At 57.5% G+C, this 21,727-nt stretch overlaps 1 protein-coding gene across 2 annotated transcripts in view; it reads left to right on the forward strand.

The window, feature by feature from the left end:
* Positions 1–21,727, forward strand: part of SYK (spleen associated tyrosine kinase) — an 85,974-nt gene that overhangs the window by 27,747 nt on the left and 36,500 nt on the right. For both annotated transcript variants that reach the window (XM_086684842.1, XM_086684843.1), the window contains exons 2-4: positions 5,998–6,460; positions 8,524–8,684; positions 21,070–21,208. In XM_086684842.1, the coding sequence (XP_086540968.1) occupies positions 6,044–6,460; positions 8,524–8,684; positions 21,070–21,208 (717 nt within the window). In that variant the 5' untranslated portion in view covers positions 5,998–6,043. The remainder of the gene's footprint in view (positions 1–5,997; positions 6,461–8,523; positions 8,685–21,069; positions 21,209–21,727) is intronic.

Raw genomic sequence — 21,727 nt, forward strand, 5'->3', positions numbered from 1 at the left:
GGAGGAAGAATGAGCAGGGGAGGGACGGAGAGAGAAGGACAGAGGATCCAAAGCAGGCTCTGCACTGCCAGCACAGAGCCCGACGCAGGGCTCGAACTCACGAGCCATGAGATCATGACCTGAGCCAAAGTTGGACACTCAACCACCTGAGCCACCCAGGCGCCCCTGAGAACATAGTCTTATCCCAAAGCAACACTGTGCGTCTCTGGCCGCAAGGATGGGCCTTTGCAGTGGAGGTGAGGAGTGAGAGATCCCGTAGTCAGTCCTCATTATTCACAGATTCCACGTTGACAATTCGCCTCCTCACTGGAACCTAGTTGCAGCCCCCAGCCTACGCTCTCCGTGTCTGTGTGGTCATTTGTGGGCGCACGCAGGGCGGTGAAAAATGTGAGCGTCCTGACACCCCATTCCCAGCTGAAGCTTGATAAGGCGACGCCCTGCCTCCTTGTCTGGCCTCACGCTCCACACGAGGGTCCTTCTGGTGGTCTGTGTAGGGCCATGTTTTTGCGTTTCTTTGTGCTTCTGGTTGGTGTTTGTGCCGGGAACGGCCCAAGCTTAGTGCCGCGGTGCTGAGTCATGTGCCGAAGCGCCGGCAAGCTAGGTCCCTGGGCTCCTTTACGTCCACGGACTCCACTCTCTTCCGGCCTGCCCTGCCCTGCCCTTTGCTCACGGTGATGGTGCTAGGGAACCACACAAGGGGAGGTGTGAACATCGGACGTACGGGCGAGGATGCTCATGGAACGGAAGGAACAGGTCACGTTTGTGAGCAGGCCAAAACCGCGAACACGGTGGTCTCCCGTCGGGGGACCCGGGGAACATTGCCCCCGGGGAACATTCGGAAACGCCTAGAGACGGTTGGGGTTGTCGCACTTGGGGAACTGGGGTGTACTACTGTCGGCGAGTGGAGGCCAGCCTGTCATGGACAGGACAGCCCCTGGAACAGAAGGGTCCAGCCCAAACGTTGGGAAACCCTGAGCTGCCAGGTGACAGATGGACGGGAGGAACCAACAGGAGTGTGAGGAGTAAAGGGCAGTGTTGGCGTGTGCGTCGAGGGTGGGGACGCGTGAACGGGGCCGCTGTTGTTAGCCGGAAGCCCAGCGTGAATACCGGCGTGCTGAGGCCGGCCGTGTCACACCGGGATACCGAGGGCAGACCCGGGAGTGGCCCGCGCCCCCCGTGTGGGTCGATCCCCGCGCTGGCAGCCTCCAAGCTGGCCACACTTTGAAGAGGGTCTTGGGGGAAGTGGAATCGCACGGGCAAAGTGACCAGGAGGGCGGACGCCCTAGAAGTAACGTCAAGGCCGCGAGGACGGTGAACCGAGAGCGGAGCCGCGAGCGAGCACCGGACGGGCGTCTGGGGGAGCAGGACCGGAAGCATTCTGGGTGTCCTGCGGGCAGACGGGGGGTCCGGGCTGCAGGAGGAGAGGCAGGGGGTCCGCTGAGAGACCCTGTTCTAGCAGACCCGTCCAGAGAGCAAAGCGGCAGCTGCACGTGGGGAGTCTGTGTTGTGCACAGCGTGCGTTCCCCGTGGAAACTCCAAACAGGAGAGACGAGCACGTTCCCGTTTAACAGGCATTTTGGGAGCCCCCGGGAAGGCACAGGGTGTTAGGGGTGCAGGTCAACACTTCCAGACCTTGGAGCTCCCGTGTGAGGGCAGGAAGAGCTGGTTGGTGGTGCATGCGATGAAGGAGACAAACCCTTCATGGGATGAAGATGAATGGCGGCGTGTCATCAGCACAGACCTCTCGGAGGAGGTGACGTGGGCCGAGAAGACCAGCCAGGGGGACGTGCAGCAGCCGGGGACAGGAAAGGCCCCGGCACATCAGGACAGGGCGGCGTGGCCCGACGTGGCGAGCGCGGGTGCAAGGGGGCAAGATGAGGAGAGGCTCGAGCCAAACCAGGGAAGAGTTTGGGATGTGACGGGGGACAGGGAGATGGCTTGCCGACATCAGAGCAGACCAGGAGCAGGGCAGGTGGGGGGAGACCCATCGATGTGCATGGAAGGCGGTGGCTGCCACCAGGGTGGTCTGGGGACATGGTGAGAAGTCGTGGCTTTGGGATGTATGGAAAGGAAAGCTGATGGGGGCTCCCTGGAGACCCGGCCCCGCCTCGTGCACGGAGCTCACTGCTTCCTTACGGGACGGACGCACCCGAGAGCAAGCACGCCATCTTCTGGATCAGTGTAGGTCAGTGCGCCGTGACAGGGAGGGGTCTGGACACTCTAGGGTCTCGTCCTCAGCAGCTGCTTAGGGTCGGCGTCATTTCCCCAGGAGGACGGGACGCACCCCAAGTCCCCTCGGGGGCACGTGAAGGTTGGTCGCCTGTCGGACACTCGGGAGGACATGTCAGGTGAGCAGTTCAGGTCAGGAGCTCGGGGGACACAGGTGGCCATGCTGGTGGCGGGGGGTGGGGAGGAGGCCGTGCAGGGAGAGATGCAGTTGGAGACCCAGCCCCGGCCCTGGGTTGCAGATTAATAAGCAGATAAGGAGCCACGGCATCAGGGGTCAGCAAAGAATATAGAGGCTGACCCCCTGAAGTCGAGGCACTGGGCCCGTTCTGGTGCTGCCTGAAGCTCAAACCAGAGAGGGCCGGAGGGGTGACCTTGGGTTTGGCCACGTGGCGACGTTAGCAAGGGCGTGGGAGTACGGGCCAGGCCGAGGACGTCGGCGGGAGAGCAGAGGACAGCGCAGGGGTTTGGACCGAGAAGAGAGGGGCACAGCCACCCGCCAACCTCCCAGCCGCTCCTGGCGCGTACATGTTACCTGTGTGTGTGCCCATGAGCTTTCAAAGACAAAACGAGATCACTCTGCACTATCTTGAAATCTGCTCATATTAATCAACCAGTATTTCTGGCCACCTGCCATGTGCCCGGGACAGTTCCAGACACACAGATGGGGCCGTGAACACCGGTCTCCACCTCGGTCCCAAAGCCAGCACACTGGTGTGGGGACGAAACAGGGATCACCCTCAGCAGGAAGTCATGGTGTGTTGACTGAGCCTCGCCTGTGCAGATGAGCCATGGCGGGGTGGGGTGGGGAGGGATGGGATTGTCTCCTGTGCAGATGAGCCATGGGGGGGAGGGAGAGGGATTGTCATCTATGCAGATGAGCCATGGGGGGGGAGGGATTGTCACCTGTGCAGATGAGCCATGGGGGGGAGGGATTGTCACCTGTGCAGATGAGCCATTGGGGGGGGGAGGGATTGTCACCTGTGCAGATGAGCTATGGGAGGGGAGGGATTGTCCCCTGTGCAGATGAGCCATGGGGGGGAGGGATTGTCACCTGTGCAGATGAGCCATTGGGGGGGGGAGGGATTGTCACCTGTGCAGATGAGCTATGGGAGGGGAGGGATTGTCCCCTGTGCAGATGAGCCATGGGTGGGAGGGAGAGGGATTGTCATCTATGCAGATGAGCCATGGGGGGTGGGGAGGGATTGTCACCTGTGCAGATGAGCCATTGTGGGGGGGGAGGGATTGTCACCTGTGCAGATGAGCCATGGGAGGGGAGGGATTGTCCCCTGTGCAGATGAGCCATGGGTGGGAGGGAGAGGGATTGTCATCTATGCAGATGAGCCATGGGGGGGGGGGGGAGGGATGGTCACCTGTGCAGATGAGCCATGGAGGGGGGAGGGATTGTCACCCGTGCAGATGAACCATAGGGGGCAGGAATTAATCAGCAAAGGGGGAGGTGCTGCCCCAGGCATCACAAAATAAGATTTCGTGTCATGAAACATTTTTCTATTATGAAATGCACGTTGAACCCGTGTCACAAATTGGCCCCAGAGGAGCAAGTGATGCTGTTGTGTTTTGAGAAGCTGGCCACACAACACCCTGAAGCCTCACCTCCCTGGAAGGTACCTGTGCAGGTGCTCAGGCCGAGGTCGGGGGCTTAGGGGGTCCAGTGTGGGCCGCCCAAAGGCCCTCTTTGTTTCTTTGAATAAAGCTTTTGAATAAAGTGGTTTTGCACGTGTAGAGAAAGAACTGGGAACATTGAACTAGCAAGCATTAGGTAGCGTTTCTTTTTTTTTTTTTTTAATGTTTATTTATTTTTGAGACAGAGACAGAGCATGAACGGGGGAGGGGCAGAGAGAGAGGGAGACACAGAATCGGAAGCAGGCTCCAGGCTCTGAGCCATCAGCCCAGAGCCTGACGCGGGGCTCGAACTCGCAGACCGCGAGATCGTGACCTGAGCGGAAGTCGGACGCTTAACCGACTGAGCTACCAGGCACCCCATTAGGTAGCGTTTCTAGGCACTGTTGAGAAAACTATCCTGATGGGCGTTAAACACAGTTTGAGCTACAGACTTTCCCTGGGGTCAGAAGAAAAGGCAGATTTAGCCTGGAAGCAGGTGCTGGGTGGTGGGGAGGGGGGCTGCATCGATGGGCACACGGAGGAAGGTGCACGGCGGGAAGTCACCGCAGGTACCTGGTTCGGCAGCGGGAGCAGCCCGGACGAGGGCCGAGTGAAGACGCACAGCCTTTGGGGTTTGCCAAGTGAGCCAGAGCTGGTGTCCGAAAAGCAGGGCTGAGAACAGCCGTGTGGCCGTGAGCTCACGGGGACGATGGCTGGAGCCAGGCAGCCTGTGTTGTGCAGAGGAGGTCGGAGACCAGGGGAAGGCCCTGGGTGGGTGGTGGGGGTGCAGGAACAGGGCATCACAGACACTGTTCATTCCGCAAATTAAATAGTCCGAGAACGTGCCCTAAGCTGTCCTTGCAGGAGCCATCTCTGCTGTCAGAACCCCGCACCACCACCACCGGCCAAATGTGTCAACCCTGAGGTCCCCAGGCAGTGTCCCCTTTGGCGAATCACACCCCCAGAAAAAGGTTCCCTCCGTCAGGCATGTATTCTTTTTTTTTTTTTAAGTTTATTTATTTTGTGGGGGGGGGGGGGCAGCGAGAGTGAGAGAGAGGATCCCAAGCAGGCTCTGTGCTGTCAGCACAGAGCTTGACAAGGGGCTTGAACCCACAAACCGTGAGGTCACGACCCGAGCCGAAACCAAGAGTCAGGGGCTCTGCCCAACCAACTGAGCCCCCCAGGCACCCCAGGCAGTTATTCTGATGCTTTATCGCGACGTGTAGGAAAACCCATGGTGGAGAAGCTGTCTCCCATCATCGTGTGTGTGTGTGTGACTGTCTACACCTGAGTGCAACGTGCAGGGGCACGCGCTTTCCTCCCTGGATGTACGGATGGGGTCGCCTAGATAATTCTCCATGCGTGACAGGCCCTTTTGGTTAAAATACACACTGCTTTGGGTATCTGGGGATTGGCAACGCGGAGACCCTTCTCTTTTCCAGCATCCACCCCATTCCTGAAGTGCGTGTGTCTGTTCAGTGCCATCTTGGTGACGGGTGTCCTTGTCGAATGTGGAACCTGCACCGTTTCTTTAGTATCCTGGATTCTTTAGTGCCTGGATGTGGTCTGGAGGAGGACAGGGAGGGGACAGCGTGGCGTCCGAGGCCAGGGGCCCTGACAGGTTGTCTGTCTTCATGCCCCAGGGCAGCGGCTGGCCCTCCCCCTGCCCAGGCCGAAGGCCCGTGAGCCGAGGTGCGTGCGGCCTTGGTGCTACGTGTGTGAATGTGGCTGCTCCTTCAGCCGTCTGGTGTCCGTCTACCAGACGAGACGCAGTAGACCCAGCGCCCAGGTCTGTGTTGCACTGCGTGACCGTCATGACTGTCCCCGTCTGGAGAGGGTGCCGGGCCGGGCACCTGCAGGCCATGGGGCCAGCGCCTGAGCCGTCTTGCAACGAGACTTTCCGTTGTAGCGTGTCTTAGACTTCTCTGTCCCGACCGGAAGAGGAAGTTAATGGGGTCACCTTTGTCCCGTGCTGTGTTTTGGGGCTCGGCGCCGAGGCGGTGTGTTTGGAAGGAGGACCCCCAGGCCCCTGGAGGGAAGAGCTCTTGGCCCCACCGGGAGGGCCTGGCCCGGGCTCCAGAGGGGCCGTGGTTCTGCGACCGTCCTTGCTGCTCGCGTCCTGACCGATGTCCCATCTTCTCTTGCCAGGAGGACCCCCGCGTGCGCCCGCGGCCCGTGGCGGGGAGGCGCCGGCATGGCGGGAGGCGTGGCGGCCGACAACGCCAACCACCTGCCCTTCTTCTTTGGCAACATCACCCGGGAGGAGGCAGAGGACTACCTGGTGCAGGGGGGCATGAGCGACGGGCTGTACCTGCTGCGCCAGAGCCGCAATTACCTGGGCGGCTTCGCGCTGTCCGTGGCGCACGGGAGGAAGGCGCACCACTACACCATCGAGCGCGAGCTCAACGGCACGTACGCCATCGCGGGCGGCAGGGCTCACGGCAGCCCCGCCGAGCTGTGCCAGTACCACTCCCAGGAGTGCGACGGCCTCGTCTGCCTCCTCAAGAAGCCCTTCCACCGGCCGCCCGGCGTGCAGCCCAAGACCGGCCCGTTCGAGGACCTGAAGGAGAGCCTCATCCGGGAGTACGTGAGGCAGACCTGGAACCTGCAGGTGAGCGCCCACGCCCAGCCGCTGGGGGACAGCGCCCCTCCTCGGGGGGCACCCCGCCTGCCGGCGATGCCGGTCGCCGGCCACCGGATCCCTCGGGGCCCCTCCAGACGGTCGCCGCGGCGTCAGCCGTGTGCGCGGACCTGACGGGGTCGCTCTGCGCCCATGGATGGGCTCCTGATTTTACGGCTCCGGGGGCTCGGTCGCAGAACGTTCCGGACGAGCAGAGCCGGAGCTCCAGCAGCCCGGGCTTGGCCCCTGACGCCGGCTCCCACGCCCCACAATTTACATCCCCGGTGCCCTGGGGACGGGCACGTAATCCGCCAGTGACGTGCCCCTGCCCATCTTTCTCAGCCTCTAGGCGGGTGACCCTGAGCTCGTTGGTGTGGCCGCAGGGAAGGGTGCATGGTTCAATTCACACGTATCGACAGATTGTCATCCGGAAAGGCCCCAGGGGCTGGGACCGCCGGGTCCCAGCCTCACTGTCAACAGCACCCGATGTCAGGAGCCACCGGGCTGGTTGACGGTCTCCTGCTCGGCCCCGTGCGTTCAGCCCTTTCTCTCTCGTTCCCCGGATGTGCGCGTCCTGCACTGGGGGTGCCGACCCCTGCACACGGACGTGTGCGGCACAGCCTTTCTGAGGGTCGTGTGCAGTGACTGCTTTCTGCCCTTGAATACAACCTGCGCCGAAGTCACCTTGCACGCAGGGAGCAGGACTCTGTGTGCGGTCGTTGTCATGAGCGTGGAGTGGACGTGCCCCAGGCCATCTGATTTACTTTTTTTTTTTTTGCAAAGTCAGATGCAGCAGATCTGTGGACTGGTCATTCAGGCACAGTAACACGAACCTTGTCAGACATACATTTCTAGGGTTTTGACCAACACCCCGCACCGTGTGGGTCCCACCCCAATCAGGGTCTGCTGCCCCTCCCCCCCCCGGCCGGCGCCCAGCAGCCCCCCACCAGCCATCTGTCCCACAGTGTAGCCTTTTCCAGAATATCACGTGTGAGGGGACTCACGCAGCCGGTACCCTTTCGGGCCGCCTTCTTCCTGCGCCCAGACCTCGACTGGCGGTGTTTGGGACGCCACTGTGGGCTGCACCCTCTCACGCAGAGCTGCTGTTTCTCAGGCCATCTGTGCAGTCTGACCCACTTTGCATCTCAGCTCCCGCCTATCTTCCCGCCTCCCTTCCACCCCCTAGCTTGGGTTCATTATATATATATTTTTATTTTTTTAATGTTTATTTATTTTCGAGAGAGAGAGTGTGAGCAGGGGAGGGGCAAAGAGAGAGAGAGAGGGAGACACAGAATCGGAAGCAGGCTCCAGGCTCCGAGCTATCAGCACAGAGCCCCGCTCGGGGCTCGAACTCACGGACTGCGAGATCCTGACCTGAGCCCAAAGCAGACGCTTAACCGACTGAGCCGCCCAGGCGCCCCTGGGTTCATTATACTGTTACTTTTACTTCTTCTGGTCTTCTTTCTAATTTCCAATAATCCACACTGGGGTCTTCGTTTATGGCTGCGGAGAAACCTCTCCCCCGCCCGCTGAGCACGGTGGGGAAGGGAACCCACCCAGCCGTCGGCCCCCTCCCGTTTTTGTTTTCCACTGTTGTCATGGTCCCACGCCCTGTGGGTCCTCCACGCCCTGTGGCCACATGTCCTGCAGGTACAGACAGAGAGTGAGAGCTCAGAGGAGACAGGAAAACCACGTCTCCCTTGTGGTTCACATCCCAGGGCTTCTGAGGTGTCGGGCAGGGCCGGGCTGTGACGCAGAACCACAGGGTCAGTGCTGGGCTGCCATCCATGGAGGGCAGGAGGCCTGTCCTCTGCACCTCACGGATGATGCCGGACAGTTTCTGAAGCCCCATCCGGCTTTAAAAGGCCAGGCTCTAAAATCTGCGTTGTCACTTACATACTTGAAGGTATTTAATTCCTATACAAGGATCTTACTGGTTTTATGTGGTGAATGAACGAATGACCACGTCAGAACTTAAGACGGATCGGAAATGATCTCTGACACTCTTACATGTTTTTACTCAGTACCTCTCTGCCCCCTTTTCCTCGCGGCAGGGCCAGGCTCTGGAGCAGGCCATTATCAGCCAGAAACCACAGCTGGAGAAGCTGATCGCCACCACGGCCCACGAGAAAATGCCCTGGTTCCACGGCAAAATCTCACGGGTCGAATCGGAGCAGATTGTCCTGATCGGATCCAAGACAAATGGAAAATTTTTGTAAGTACGGTCTTCTTCCCTGTCACCTCCTACCGACGGGCCCGCTTGGACTGTTGGGGTAACTTGGCTTCCCCCTTCCTGGAGCCCACGTGGCTCCGGGGAGGGCTCACACACCGTCACAGGGCACCACCCACGCGGCCTGCCGTGAAGACGTTCCCAGACAGAGATGCCGCTCGTAACCCAGCATTTGTCACCCAGTCCGAGCCCAAAGTGAGCACTCTTCTCGGGCACAGGGGTACGTGAGTTAGAGAAATGGTATCAGCCACAGAGCTTGCTTTACGTGCCAGGATAGGGCGCGTGACGATCGTGGGCGTCCATCTGAAATAAAAACACTGTGTTTGTTCACTCAGTGCCCCAAGGTCTCAGACTTGACGTCTCTCTTTCCTTGGAACTACATGGCGCCACTGAGGCAGATAATCGAAGAGAATTTGCCGGGAGTTTGAACGGTTTCCTTGTTAACCTTAGCGACCGATGGGCCTCAGTACTCGGGATCCTGGAGACTCAGGCCACCTTGGAGCGGGGTCAGGGGTCAAGGACAGCACCGTGCTGTCTTGGGCAGGTGTCGGCCTTATTCCCAGAGGAGCTATAGCCGGGGACGTGCCCACCTGTTTGTCACTGCTCAGGTGCTAAGCCGGTGCCTCAGAGGACAGTCATTCGGTCTCACCTTGGACCCTTACAGATGGCACTTGGCCCCGTGGTCAGGCACGTGCACTCACTCACACCCAGCTGACTTTTAACTGTTCCCAGAACTAGGAGTGTTTTTGCTGAGTATACATCTATTAAGAATTTTTTATTCAGATTTTACCATAATAGCTCTTACTTGAAAAACGATCTTAAACGCAAAACTCTTCTTTGAAAAGTGATTCTGAAAACAAGAGCGGGGTAGCCCAGGTCGGTACACAGCGGGTGCTGGAATGCTGATTTAGCAGCCTCCGTAGCAGCCTCCAGCAGAAATCGTGTGCGGGAGATATTTGTTCCTCGGGTGGCCCCTGTCAGCTCATTTCCCCCTGAGGTTTGGACTTTTACCGTCTTCGTCGGAATCATTTCCAGCACAAACGTCTGGGCCTGCGTGAAGTCAGCCCCGAGTGATGTAATCCAAAGAGTGAGCGAGGCCTCTCTGCTCGCGGGTCCAGCACCTGATCCCAGGCTCACTGGAAAACAGCTGTGGTCAGAGACGGCGGCCTGCTCCCGGCTCAGACGAGGGGCCCCGCCCTGGGACAGCCGAGGGCCCAGCCAGCTGCCGGTCCCTTCCCCAGGGGTCTTCTCCTGCCTCGTCCAGGTTTTCCTATAGAACGTCTTTCCTGCTGCTTTCCAGTCATTTCGGTTGACTTACCGCCCGCGAACCAGCATTCACTAGAATCCGTAGCTGTGGAGGCACTGAATGCCGACGCCACTCGGCACGTTAGAGAGGAGGTGTGAGCACGCCACTGTCTGCCTCCCGAGCCACACATCTCAGTGGGAGAAACAGGCACCGAACCGTAGAACAGGAGCCGTGGAACAGGTGGCTGTGCAGAAGGAAGGGTGCCTGGGCCGGTGGACGTGTGGGTGCCCTGGGCCGGTGGACGTGTGCCGCAGGGCCGGGCCTGGGAGGACTGGCGGGCGCTAGAAGGGGGGCGCTGTCCACCTTCAGGAGGGTGTCAGGGCGGGTTCAGCTCTGGTTCGGTGGGACCCGTCTGGCTGGGTGTAGAAAAGAGACCATGCAGAGATGCAGGAGTACGGACACTCAGAGGCCACCCTGTGTGGTTCGTGTGTGCTTGAACCCAAGTGCGGTGTTCGTTAGTCTCCAGACGTCAGGGCTTTTGCGTTCTGGTGCCTGAACGCAGGAACCCTGTGGATGCTTGTTGGACACAGGGACGTGGGTGCTGGTGCGTGGCCCTGCCCCGTGGCTCTGTGCTGTGCTCTGTGCACCCTGGCCAGGGCCGGGGCTCTGTGTCTCTTCTGCGCACACGTGCCCTTCTCGTGAGCACGGTTCCTCTGTGTCTGCTGGGGACCACGGCACGTGTTTCCGTGAGGCGGAAGGCGGGATTTCAGGATGAACACTGCCGCGTCCGTCACCCTTCTGTTCCCCCGATGTTTATGGTTCCTTGTCCGGCCTCGTCTTACTGCCGGACTTGCCCCACGCGGGGCTGGCCGTCTGGCTCTGCATTGCTGCTGTCCTACATGGGTCTGTTCCCAGCCCTTCTAGGACACGGTCTGGCTCCAGTCAGCGGCCTGCCGGGTGCTTCCCACACCCCCACCCCCTCCGCACGGCCTCGCTCGGGGCACTTGTTTCTTTCATGACCCCGTCTTTGACCCCAAGGCCAGCCTGCCCTCCCTGGGACCTCCCGGCAGCACCTGGCGGAATCGACAAGAGTCTAAGAGGCTCTCAGATCCAGAAACAGAACCTAATTTTTGTGGCTCTTAATAATGGGCATCATGAACTTGATTTAAGATAAGTTGGCGCATGTCAGTGTGCTGTGTGTAATGCCTAGCGCTTGGTCGGAGGGTAATAAATACAGATCTCCTCTACTTATGATGGGGTTATGTCCCGATAAACCCTTCGTAGGTGGAAAATACAGTAAGTGGAAAATGCATTTAATATACCTACGCTACTGAACAGACACCATAGCTGGGCCTCGCCCGCCGTGAGTACACTCAGAACTCATAACGTGAACGTACTGTTGGGCTAAGTCATCGACCGAAGCCGATCTGATAGTCAAGTGTTGACAGTCTGGTGTGGTCTCTGGAGCACTGGGCCGAAGGGGACACACAGAACCTATCAACGTTGTCAGTGCTGAATGCGTCGTTCGCCATCTTGACGGCGTGGATGCCTGGGGGCCGTGGCGCCCTCCCCAGCATCACAGAGAGAACCCTGCCTCACATCCCCAGCCCGGGAAGAGATGCACCTTCAAACTCTGAAGTATGGTTTCTACCGGATTACTGTCACTCTGTGTCCATCGTAAAGCTGAAAACTCACAAGTGGAACCATCGCGACTTGGGGACTGCGCGTACAAGCTGATTTTGAGTCTTGAACGGCCACAGGCAGCAGGGGCCAAGGGGCACCTGTGGGAAATCCCGAATGTTTGCAGTTTCGGCTTAAGTAATAACATGGAGAGTCAAATGGGGAAGTGAGAGAGTTCATTCTAGAACCTCCGATTTACATGACGGTTCAACGTGGCCAGACCCCTCTCCTGGGAAAACACATGCCCTGTGCCACCCCTAGAAATCACGGAGGAAGAGGCAGAAGTGTTTCGAAAAGGCCTACGTGAGGTCGTGAATCTTTGCCATGACGGTTTAAGATGCAGAAGTTAAATCTTGGGAACTGCTAACCACCAAGAGAGGCCGTATCTGGGGGACACCGGCCAACGCAGATCCAGTTTTCTCTCCTCACGAATGACAGTGGGAAGTCCATTTGTGGGGGCGGAATACTTGAGCCAGAAGGGACCTCACTGCCATGAGTGTAAGTCCTTGGTTTTCAAAGGGGGACTGAGGCACGAGGGAGCCTACCCCAGGTGGTCAGGCGAGTGGGAGTTGAGAGCCAGGCTCCAGGGTCCTGATGGCTCTGGGCTGAGAGTCCAGGGACCCCACCACCAGCAGCTGCGTCCTAACCCCGCGCTCTCCGTGCAAGGCATGGCTCCAGGGCGCGTCCACGGGACATGTCAGCCTTTCCCCTGTCCCGTGTCCTGTCCACACAGCCTACCCGGGACCACGCGGGTCTCGAGGGTGGACCATGATGGGATTGGGGCCCTTTTAGGAAAAGGAGACTGGAGTTCTCTGTGCATGCACACATAAGGGCAAGGCCATGTGAGCACCCAGCCACGGTCCTGCGGGTTGGGGGTCTGCCTTCTGGGGACACCAGGGCCCAAGGGCTTCGCGAGGGTGCAGCCCTTCGGATCTCTGAAACCTCACATGATGACAGGGTTTGCCGTTTTGAGAAATTAGTCACAGCCCAGGTCTCCCCGAAAAATGAATTTGTTCGAAAAGGTAAACAAAATTTCTTTTGCAAAATTTGTATCCCCCTTCCCCCAAAGGAAGGACCCAGGATTGGTGGGGTCCAAAGCGTATACGGTTCGAAGATCTTCTTTTCTTTTTATTTTTTTTTAAGTTTTTTTTTTAATGTTTATTTATTGGTGAGAGGCAGAGAGAGACAGAGCATGAGTCGGGGAGGGGCAGAGACAGAGGGAGACACAGAATCCGAAGCAGGCTCCAGGCTCCGAGCTGTCAGCGCAGAGCCCGACTCAGGACTCGAACTCACGAACCACGGGATCATGACCTGAGCCGAAGTCAGACGCTTAACCAACTGAGCCACCCAGGCGCCCCTGGAGATCCTTGTTTAAAAAAAATACAAAATCTATTTTTAGAATAAGAAAAAAAATGCAATAAATTACATTTTTTAAAGCGGGAAATACAGTAAACATACAAAACTTAGAAAACCGTAACGTAACTTTTTACTCAACTGCCTGACACATCTCAATAGTGCCTTTTATTTTCTACATTTTTTCAACCGTGCAATGCTTGATCGCCTCCTCCGTGGACAATAGTTTAGTGATATTATTTCCCACGTGTGGAAAAAAGAAAAAACGCAGTCCTTCCTCTGGGTTTACAACTCATTATTAGTAAGGCACACACATTTTCGGGATCACTGTCGACTTTGGGAAAGGACGTTGGAATGGAGGAAGAGTGCTCTTCTCTGGTCATGGTTAAGTATCGTTTATACATCGTACAAAACCCTGAGGCTGTGCGGTCACATTGCTGGGCCCTGCTTGGGCTGGATGGGCCCCAGCTCGTGGTCCAGGCAGCATGGAGCCCGGGCACCCGCATGCGTCCCCCAAGTACACATCACAGGGGCCCAAATGTAATGTGCGACGCCCTTCATTTCATCACGTAAAGTATCTTAGAAAGAAAACACTCCAAAAGTTCCATTTCCTGCAAAAGGAGAAAAGTGGAATTCTCGCTTTCCTTGTATTTAGTAGGCGGGTAAATATTTGATCATTTGTGGCTTAAAGTCCTTTTAGTTCTTACAGAGCCGAGAGCAACTTCAAGGCGACCTTTAAAATACACAGATGAGGGGCGCCTGGGTGGCGCAGTCGGTTAAGCGTCCGACTTCAACCAGGTCACGATCTCACGGTCCGTGAGTTCGAGCCCTGCGTGGGGCTCTGGGCTGATGGCTCAGAGCCTGGAGCCTGTTTCCGATTCTGTGTCTCCCTCTCTCTCTGCCCCTCGCCCGTTCATGCTCTGTCTCTCTCTGTCCCAAAAATAAATAAACGTTGAAAAAAAAAAAATTAAAAAAAAAAAAAATACACAGATGAGGGGCGCCTGGGTGGCTCAGTCGGTTGGGCATCCGGCTTCAGCTCAGGTCATGATCTCACAGTTCATGGGTTTGACCCCCTGTGGGGCTCTGTGCTGCCAGCTCGGAGCCTGGAACCTGCTTCGGATTCTGTGTCTCCCTGTCTCTCTGCCCTTCCCCTGCTCCCACTCTGTCTCTCTCTCTCTGTCTCAAAAATGAACACTGAAAAAAATCTTTAAATAAATAAAATGCACAGATGGTGGCTCCCTAAATAGTTGGATTAATGTTACAAAGAACAAGTAATATTTCAGATTTGTCAGGGGACTCAGCAAGCCAGGAAATCACCACTGCATTTAGAAGCATGCTGTTCAGAAAGAAGCTACGGAAATCATCATCCTTGCACCAGAATGTTCCTGCATTCCGCCAGGTACGTGCCAGGCACTGTGACAGGGGCCATGGAGACTGACCAACAAGACTGATTCCAGCCCCGCCCTCGCCACGACATCCGAAGATGTCACACTGAGAAAGACGGACATGCCGCAAAGGGTGTGGGGCTCCATCGGTCACGGTCGCCCCGTGTAACCGAATGGCGCTGCTGACACCCAGTATGTTCTTTATTTTATTTCTGTGCACCTGTCCATTGCGCCTCAGTCGCACCTGTTCTGAACGCCGTTAGTGCAGGGATGGCCCGCCCCCATCGTCACGGGTGCAGTGCTCACAGCAGGGTCTCAGCGAGCCCCGTCTTCCTGGGGAAAGGGGCATTGAAAAGTGCCCTGAAGAGTGAGGAGAAGGGAGTTAGGGCAGAAAGGGAAAAAACTGCAGAGTCTCAACACTGTGACCTGGGCATGGCCTGGCCCAGAGCAGAGACTGGAGCGACAGCCAAGCAGAGAGACAAGGAGCCCCTCCTGATCCAAAGGGGGGCCTCTGAGCAGGTGCAGAGTAGAGGTGCAGCTTGCCCTTTCCAGCCCCCTCAGAACCACTGATCCCCCTAAGTGCCTCACATCTGAAATTCAGGTGGCCCCTCACAGTCCTCCGCTGTCCCCTCCAAGGAGAAACACACAGTTTACTCAGAATCATCCTCATGTTACCAGCTACTTCCAGGTAGAGTGTGATGCTTCCGTTATTTTCTCCCTTCCCTTCCCTCCCCCCATATCCTCCCATCACACCCTTCCCATCCTGCTTGTCCCTCCCTTAGGCACACACGCACGCCCCCTCGTGCCTCTCACGTTCACGGCTCTGTGGGAGTCCCTGCAGAGAAAGCAGTCAGCAACGTGCATAGAGGGTCCAGCGAAGGCTCACCGCATTCTGTGCACAACTGGGGACGAGGAGGTTCAGTGACAGTGGCCGTCTGAAGAAGAGACTTGCGTCCGGCCAGAATCGGGTGTGCCGCTCAGAGCTGAGTGGCCTTTGTCTAGTACGGACCCAAGCTTGGGGATACCAGATGGCGGGCCTGTCGCCCTTGAATATTAGATGATACCCTGACCAGTGCTGTGCAGTCTCCCAGCGAGGTGGAGGCCTCGCTTTGGAAATAGGAATCAGTGATGCTTTTATTGTTTTTTTACATTTTTTTTTTCAATGTTTATTTATTTTTTGGGACAGAGAGAGACAGAGCATGAATGGGGGAGGGGCAGAGAGAGAGGGAGACACAGAATCAGAAACAGGCTCCAGGCTCTGAGCCATCAGCCCAGAGCCTGACGCGGGGCTCGAACTCACGGATCGTGAGATCGTGACCTGGCTGAAGTCGGACGCTTAACCGACTGCGCCACCCAGGCGCCCCACATTTTTTTTAATGTTTATTTATTTTTGAGAGAGAGAGACAGAGCACGAGGAGGGGAGGGGCAGGAAGGGAGGGAGACACAGAATCCCAAGCACGATCCAGGCTCCGAGCTGTCAGCTCGAACCCATGAACCGCGAGATCATGACCTGAGCCAAAGCTGGACGTTTAACCGACTGAGCCACCCGGATGCCCCATTAGTGATGCTTTTCAATGCAATTACGACTCATTGCCATTCAAGAAATATACAGTCACAATATGGCTCGTTCGTCAGAGACACTGAGATGGCTTATAAGGATGCACGCTTGTATTCCCTGTGAACAAGGAACAAATGTGATTTAATTTGCCTCTCTGGCCTCAGATTGCTCAATGACACAACGGGGAAGGAAACTGATGTTTTGCCTGAGTTGTTACGGAGACGAACAAGGTACCGTGCACGGAGTTAAGCCGGTGGTCGCCATGTGTCTGCTCCCTACAACCATGGAGTCTTTTCTTCCATCGGTTCCGGAAAATATTCAGCCAGGTTTTCCTCCACTGCTCCTCTGTTTCTTTCTTACCATTCATTCCTTCAGAGGCTCCTGTTAAACATCTCATAGACCTTCTGGATTCCTCCTGTGTATCGTTTCTCACGTTCTGTCGTCTTTTCTCCATGTGCTGGCCTGTGTAATGTCTTTGTGTCCGTCCTTCCAGTTCACTAAATGGCACTTCATGTGTCTAATCTGCTTTTAAACTGAACCACTGTTTTTTTATCCCCCCACCAATGACATTTTTTTTTTTTTTTTTTTTAATTTCTAGCAGTTCTCTTTGTTGCGGTGGTGGTTTCTCTAACATTCCTGGGCATGTGTAGAGTATTTTATTGCTTGGTCATATTTGCAATTCCATCTTTTTTATTCTTTATTTTTAGAGAGAGAGGGAGAGAGAGAAGGAGAGTGAGAGTGGGGAGGGGCAAGAGAGAGAGAGAGAGAGAGAGAGAGAATCTCAAGCAGGCTCCACCGTGAGTGCCGAGCCTGATGCGGGACTCGGTCTCACAACCCTGAGATCATTACCTGAGCTGAAATCAAGAATGGGACGCGCAACGGACCGAGCCCCCCGAGCGCCCCACGATTGCCCCTCTTGTTTCCTTGAACACTTCGTACACAGGGAGCTCAACCTTCCAGTGATCGGTGACTCCAATATGAAAGTCCTTAAGGGTTCAAACCTCTGTGTCCTCCGCTCTCCTTCCTTCCCCGCCCTCGATCTCCTAACTCATGTCTCCTTATGTCTTCGTGATCTTTTCGAGCTCGGTTTGATTGCCGTGCACCTGTGGGAATCCTGAGCCTCCTGTGTCGGGACTGCTGTCTCCCAGAGCCTGGGAGGATCTCTTCTTCGGGTCCGGCGGCCCCGCTGCCCTGTCCGCGGCAGGGCCATACTCGTATTCGCCCTTACACCAAACCCACATTTTTGTTGTCGCTCTTCGTATTTACTGCCCCCTTTCCCCAGCTCAGGCTCCACCTCCCTTCTTGTTATATGCTTAAGTTTGAAAAGCAGGGTGTGGGTTTAGGAAAGCCCTTGCCCTTGTCCGCTGATGAGTGAGATCGGGTGTGGCTGGCCCCCAGCCCCACGTGCTGCAGTGACCGTCCGGTGCCCCCACCAGCGGTCAAGGGACACCACGTTGTTTGACACGTGTGGCCCTGTGGGCCCGGGTCAGCGTCACGGCACGGCCTGTCTAAAGTAAATGTTCAAGGGGCTGTGGGCTGATGGCAGTAGCCGCCCGTTGATCTGACCGAGGCGCCCGTGAAGCTGAGAGGAGGGGCACGACCTGGTCCCACGGGCCGGGGGAGAGACGGAGGCGTCAGACGCGGACCTGCGTTCCGTGCCGGTCCCGCTTTGCGTGGAGTGCACATGTGCCTCCTTTCGCTATGATGCAAGGCGACGGTGCCCGGGAGGTGCGTTTCCGTGCGTCTCTTGCGGACCGGGAGGGCGCCAGCCCTCCAGCTCTCCTCTTCTGTGGACGGTTGGCCCAAGGTCCCGCCCAGCACATCACTACCCTGCACGGGAGGGGCGAGCCCTCCCGGTCCGTCCGGACAGCCCACCCCAGCCACGGCCATCGTCGGGTACACACGGCCACCCCAGCCCTCCTCCCCTCCAGCCAGCCACGCTCTGTGGCTCTGTGGCCACGCAGGAGGCTGTGCCCTGCTGTCCTGTTCTGTCTGCCGCAGACATGGCACAACGTGTCAGGACCTGGGTGGCAGAGCGGGGGGTGGTCCTCCCCTCCCTGCCACTGCCTGGGCATTGCCAGCACACATCCTCTCCGATCTAGGAGGTGTCGGAGGGTGGACAAGGGGGCAGCTGCTCCAGGCCTCCACCCCCCCCCCCCCCACCACCCCTCCTGGGCCAAGCGCTTCGGCATCTGGGAGGGCCAAGGCCAGCCCAGCCCAGAGCCTGAGACACGCAGCCTGGGAGGCGGGGGGCTCTCCTGCCCTCTGCTGCCCTCCGACCAAGGAGAGTCGCCGTGCGACAGCTTTGCGGCCCGGCTACAGTTCACAGCACCGTGACAGCAAAACACGAATGTGTTGTCGGCTTGCTTCTTCCAAGAGACCCACAGGGGAAGAGACATTCTGGGGCTTCCGCGAACGTGCCTGAGGCTGGCTGGCCCCTAGCGCAGGAGAGGAGCTGGGAGCTGAGCCTTTGCTCCCCCTCTTTGCGGGGGAGGGGTCAGTGCCACAAACCTGGTGGGGGTGCTGGGGCAGAGCGAGCTTTCTGGGGGAGCAGGAGGGGCCGCTTCGGCTTCCAAACCAGTTTTCTGCGTGCGTTAGATTAAAAATAGCCCAGCCCAGGATCTGCCTGAAGCCAGCAGATACCTCACAGCTGCCGGCCGTTAGCGTCACCGGGCCTCTGGTCCTCGCCACCTACAGAAGTTGGGCCTGTGGGTTTCCTTCTCTGCCCTCGTTTCCTGCCAGCTGCCATGGGGGGGCCTGTCAAGCAGCTTGTCTGCTGCCCGGCTGGCTGTCGCTGCCGGGATCCCCGTGAGCTGGCCACAGGCTGCCTGGCTGGAGCTCCGGGACAGAGGGACTCTGCTTCAGGACCTGTGCCCTGGGGCTGGGGGGGGGGGGTGCCGATAGGGGGTGGGAGGGGGCCGAAGGAGGTGTGTGCTTTTCCAGAAATCCCTTGTCCAAAAGCAAGACCCACCATATCTCCTCCTTGCGCCAGATCTCTCTTTATACTGTTTTTCTCACGAAACAGAAAACACACGAATGAGTGCATCGCCGTGTTGAGGTGCAGATCCGTGAATACTCACAAAGCAAACACCGCCAGGGGAGAGAAGGAAAACCAATGTGGCGGGGGGCCCGCCCCGCTCACAGCTCGAGGACACCACTTCCTGGATTCTGGTGTCCGACGTACCCTCAATTTTTTTTCTTCTTCTTCTTCGGTTTTATCACCTCGGATCTAGGTGTGCACCTCTAAACAAACCATTTGCTCTTGCCTTTTGGGAACGCATGCACATGGAATCGTGGCGTGTGTTTCATGCTCCTGGGAGTCCCCTGTGGTCTGTGTCATTGCCATTCGGCCGTCGGATTGTTCTGCGACGTTGCGTCGTGCGAATACCCCAGAGTTTACGTGCTCATTCTGTCTGCAGTCAGTGGACCTGTATTTAGGTTGTTTACGGTTTGGGACAATCACAGATAAAGCTGCTGTAAACACACCCGCATACTTTCCGGGCACAGGGGGCATCAGTTTTTTTTTTTACCTAGGAGTGTGGATTTCTGCTTCCCAAGGACTGAACAGGTTTGAGATCCATAGAGAGTTCCAAGCGGTCTCGCAAAAGTAGATGATCAGAATCATACTCCACCCAGCAGCATGGAGGGCACCTGCTCCCCTGTTCTTAGGCAGCACTTGGTATTATCAGCCTTTCTCATTTTGGCCAGTCTGAAGGGTGCCCAGGGGTGTTTCCACCGTGGTCTTACTCTGCGTCTCCCGGATTATTCTGGTCCCACCATCCCCCCTGGGCAATCTGCCACCCCCCGTCTCAATTTTAACAAGAAAATTTCAATCCGGGCATCGGGCAAGATGGAGTGCTGGAATTTAGGCACGAATTCAGAAAACCAGAGTTTGGATCCCTTTTCTTCTTCCAGGACCCTGAGGTCAAAGATCTAAAAGGCTGTAAGTCAAGGAGAGTGCTCTTTTGGAACAGCCCATGGACATGGTCCTCCCGCGGTCCCCTTTGGTCTGCACATGTGTCAATTTCTCACGCTCAGGGTTCATTTCACCGAGTTCTTCATCCCTCCAAACCACCCTTTTTGTTGGCCGCGGGTGCTTATGGAGCAAAATATGAGCAGTCCCGCATTCCACATTATAAAAGAGCTTCTTATAAAGAAGACTCCGTTCTCCTCCCGTATGAAAATAGGCCTTACCCCTTCTGTGTGGTGGTTTTTTGTTTTGACAATGACGAACAGGCCTTAGCCGGCCGCGGGGCTGTGAAGACAGGTTCACGCCTGGGGTGCTGGTGGCGTGGCTGGGTTGGGAGGAAGGACCTGTTCTGAAGGTGCAGAAGGTTTCAGAAGGGGGGGTCTGGGTGTGTCCCCGCACCTGCACCAGCTGCCCGGAGCAGTGGGGTGTGGAGGCCGCCCGGCCAACATGCACAACCAAGTGTCACTCCGTGAGAAATGTATTCTTAGAGCAAACGTCCAGCCCCACCTGGCACACAGCTCGGCCGTCTGTGTCCACTTACCTTTGGGCATGAGTCCACAGGCGGGAGAGGGCAACCACATGTGTTTCCAACGCCCGTCTCGGGGGGGGGGGGGGTGACCTCTTGCAACCGGAAGGAGGCGTCCGAAATTTTCCCAAAGCACGGAAATCCCACGCAGCGTGGCAGAGTCACTCGAGCTCTTCCCAAAATACGGTGCCCTGGGGCACGCTGCGAAACGTTTTGGGGGCTTAGTTTCCTCGTTGTGGAAAATGCCAGGGCCCCAAAGGCCCTGGGAAGAGGGGGCCCTCGCCCCCCCCATCTGTGGTCGGCAGGTTTCCGACGTGAGATGCTTCCCAGGCACGTCCACGCCGCACCCGGGGCTGGGCCGGCCGGCGGTGCTGCGGCTTCTGGGACTGTGCCCCAGACGCAGACCTCGGGGAAGAGAGGCCAGCGCAGAGACTCTCCCTGTGCCGTGGGTGCCCTGTGCTGGTGGCCTGCCTGGGCGGCTCCCCCAGGTGGACGGAGACTCGCCCACAGAACCCGGGCTCCCCCTGCTGCCCACCCAAGGGTCCGGCCGGGCCTCTCTATGCGCGGGGGCCAAGCCCCGGAGCCCAGGTCGGGCACTGCGGGCGGCACATGGGGCAGGTGTGGGTTTGACGCGCCGCCTCCTGTCTTGCAGGATCCGGGACAGGAACGACAACGGGTCTTATGCCCTGTGCCTGCTGCACGAGGGGAAGGTACTGCACTACCGCATCGATAAGGACAAAACGGGGAAGCTCTCCATCCCCGACGGGAAGAAGTTCGACACGCTCTGGCAGGTATGGGCCATCCTCACGTGGGAGGAAGCCCACCTGGGTCCCCGTAGGGGCTCCTTGCAACCCTCAGGTGCCCGGAAGCCCGGGCCAGAGGTGGGGATGTCAGGTGCACGAGGCTCCAGAATCCAGAAGTTCTGGGCACCATGGAGGGCCCCCCAACCCCCGCCGGCCACCCTGGAGAGCTGTGCTCAGAGGTGAACAGGAGGCCATGCCTCGGGGACTGGGCGCACTTCTCGCTCTATATAAAGCATCGGGTGCTTGCTCGCTGCAGAAGGAAGCTCTGGAAACCAAGGAGACTCAGAAAGGGCAGCGCTCCCGGGGTGATTCAGGATTTTTCAGCTCTGGTCTGAAAAGGGATTCTTTTTCACCCAACCTCTAGTAAACCCCAATATGGCTCATAATTCGGGAGACACACAGGGACCAAGGAGCAGGGAATCGATGCCATCGCACTTTCCAGCGGGCGGAGGTGGGAACACACTGCTTGTTTTCATTTCCATCACAGCGACACGTGGCCACAGCCAT

Source organism: Puma concolor, chromosome D4 (genome assembly GCF_028749965.1).
Source record: "Puma concolor isolate L17-30 chromosome D4, mPumCon1.1.hap2, whole genome shotgun sequence".
Lineage (NCBI taxonomy): Eukaryota > Metazoa > Chordata > Mammalia > Carnivora > Felidae > Puma > Puma concolor.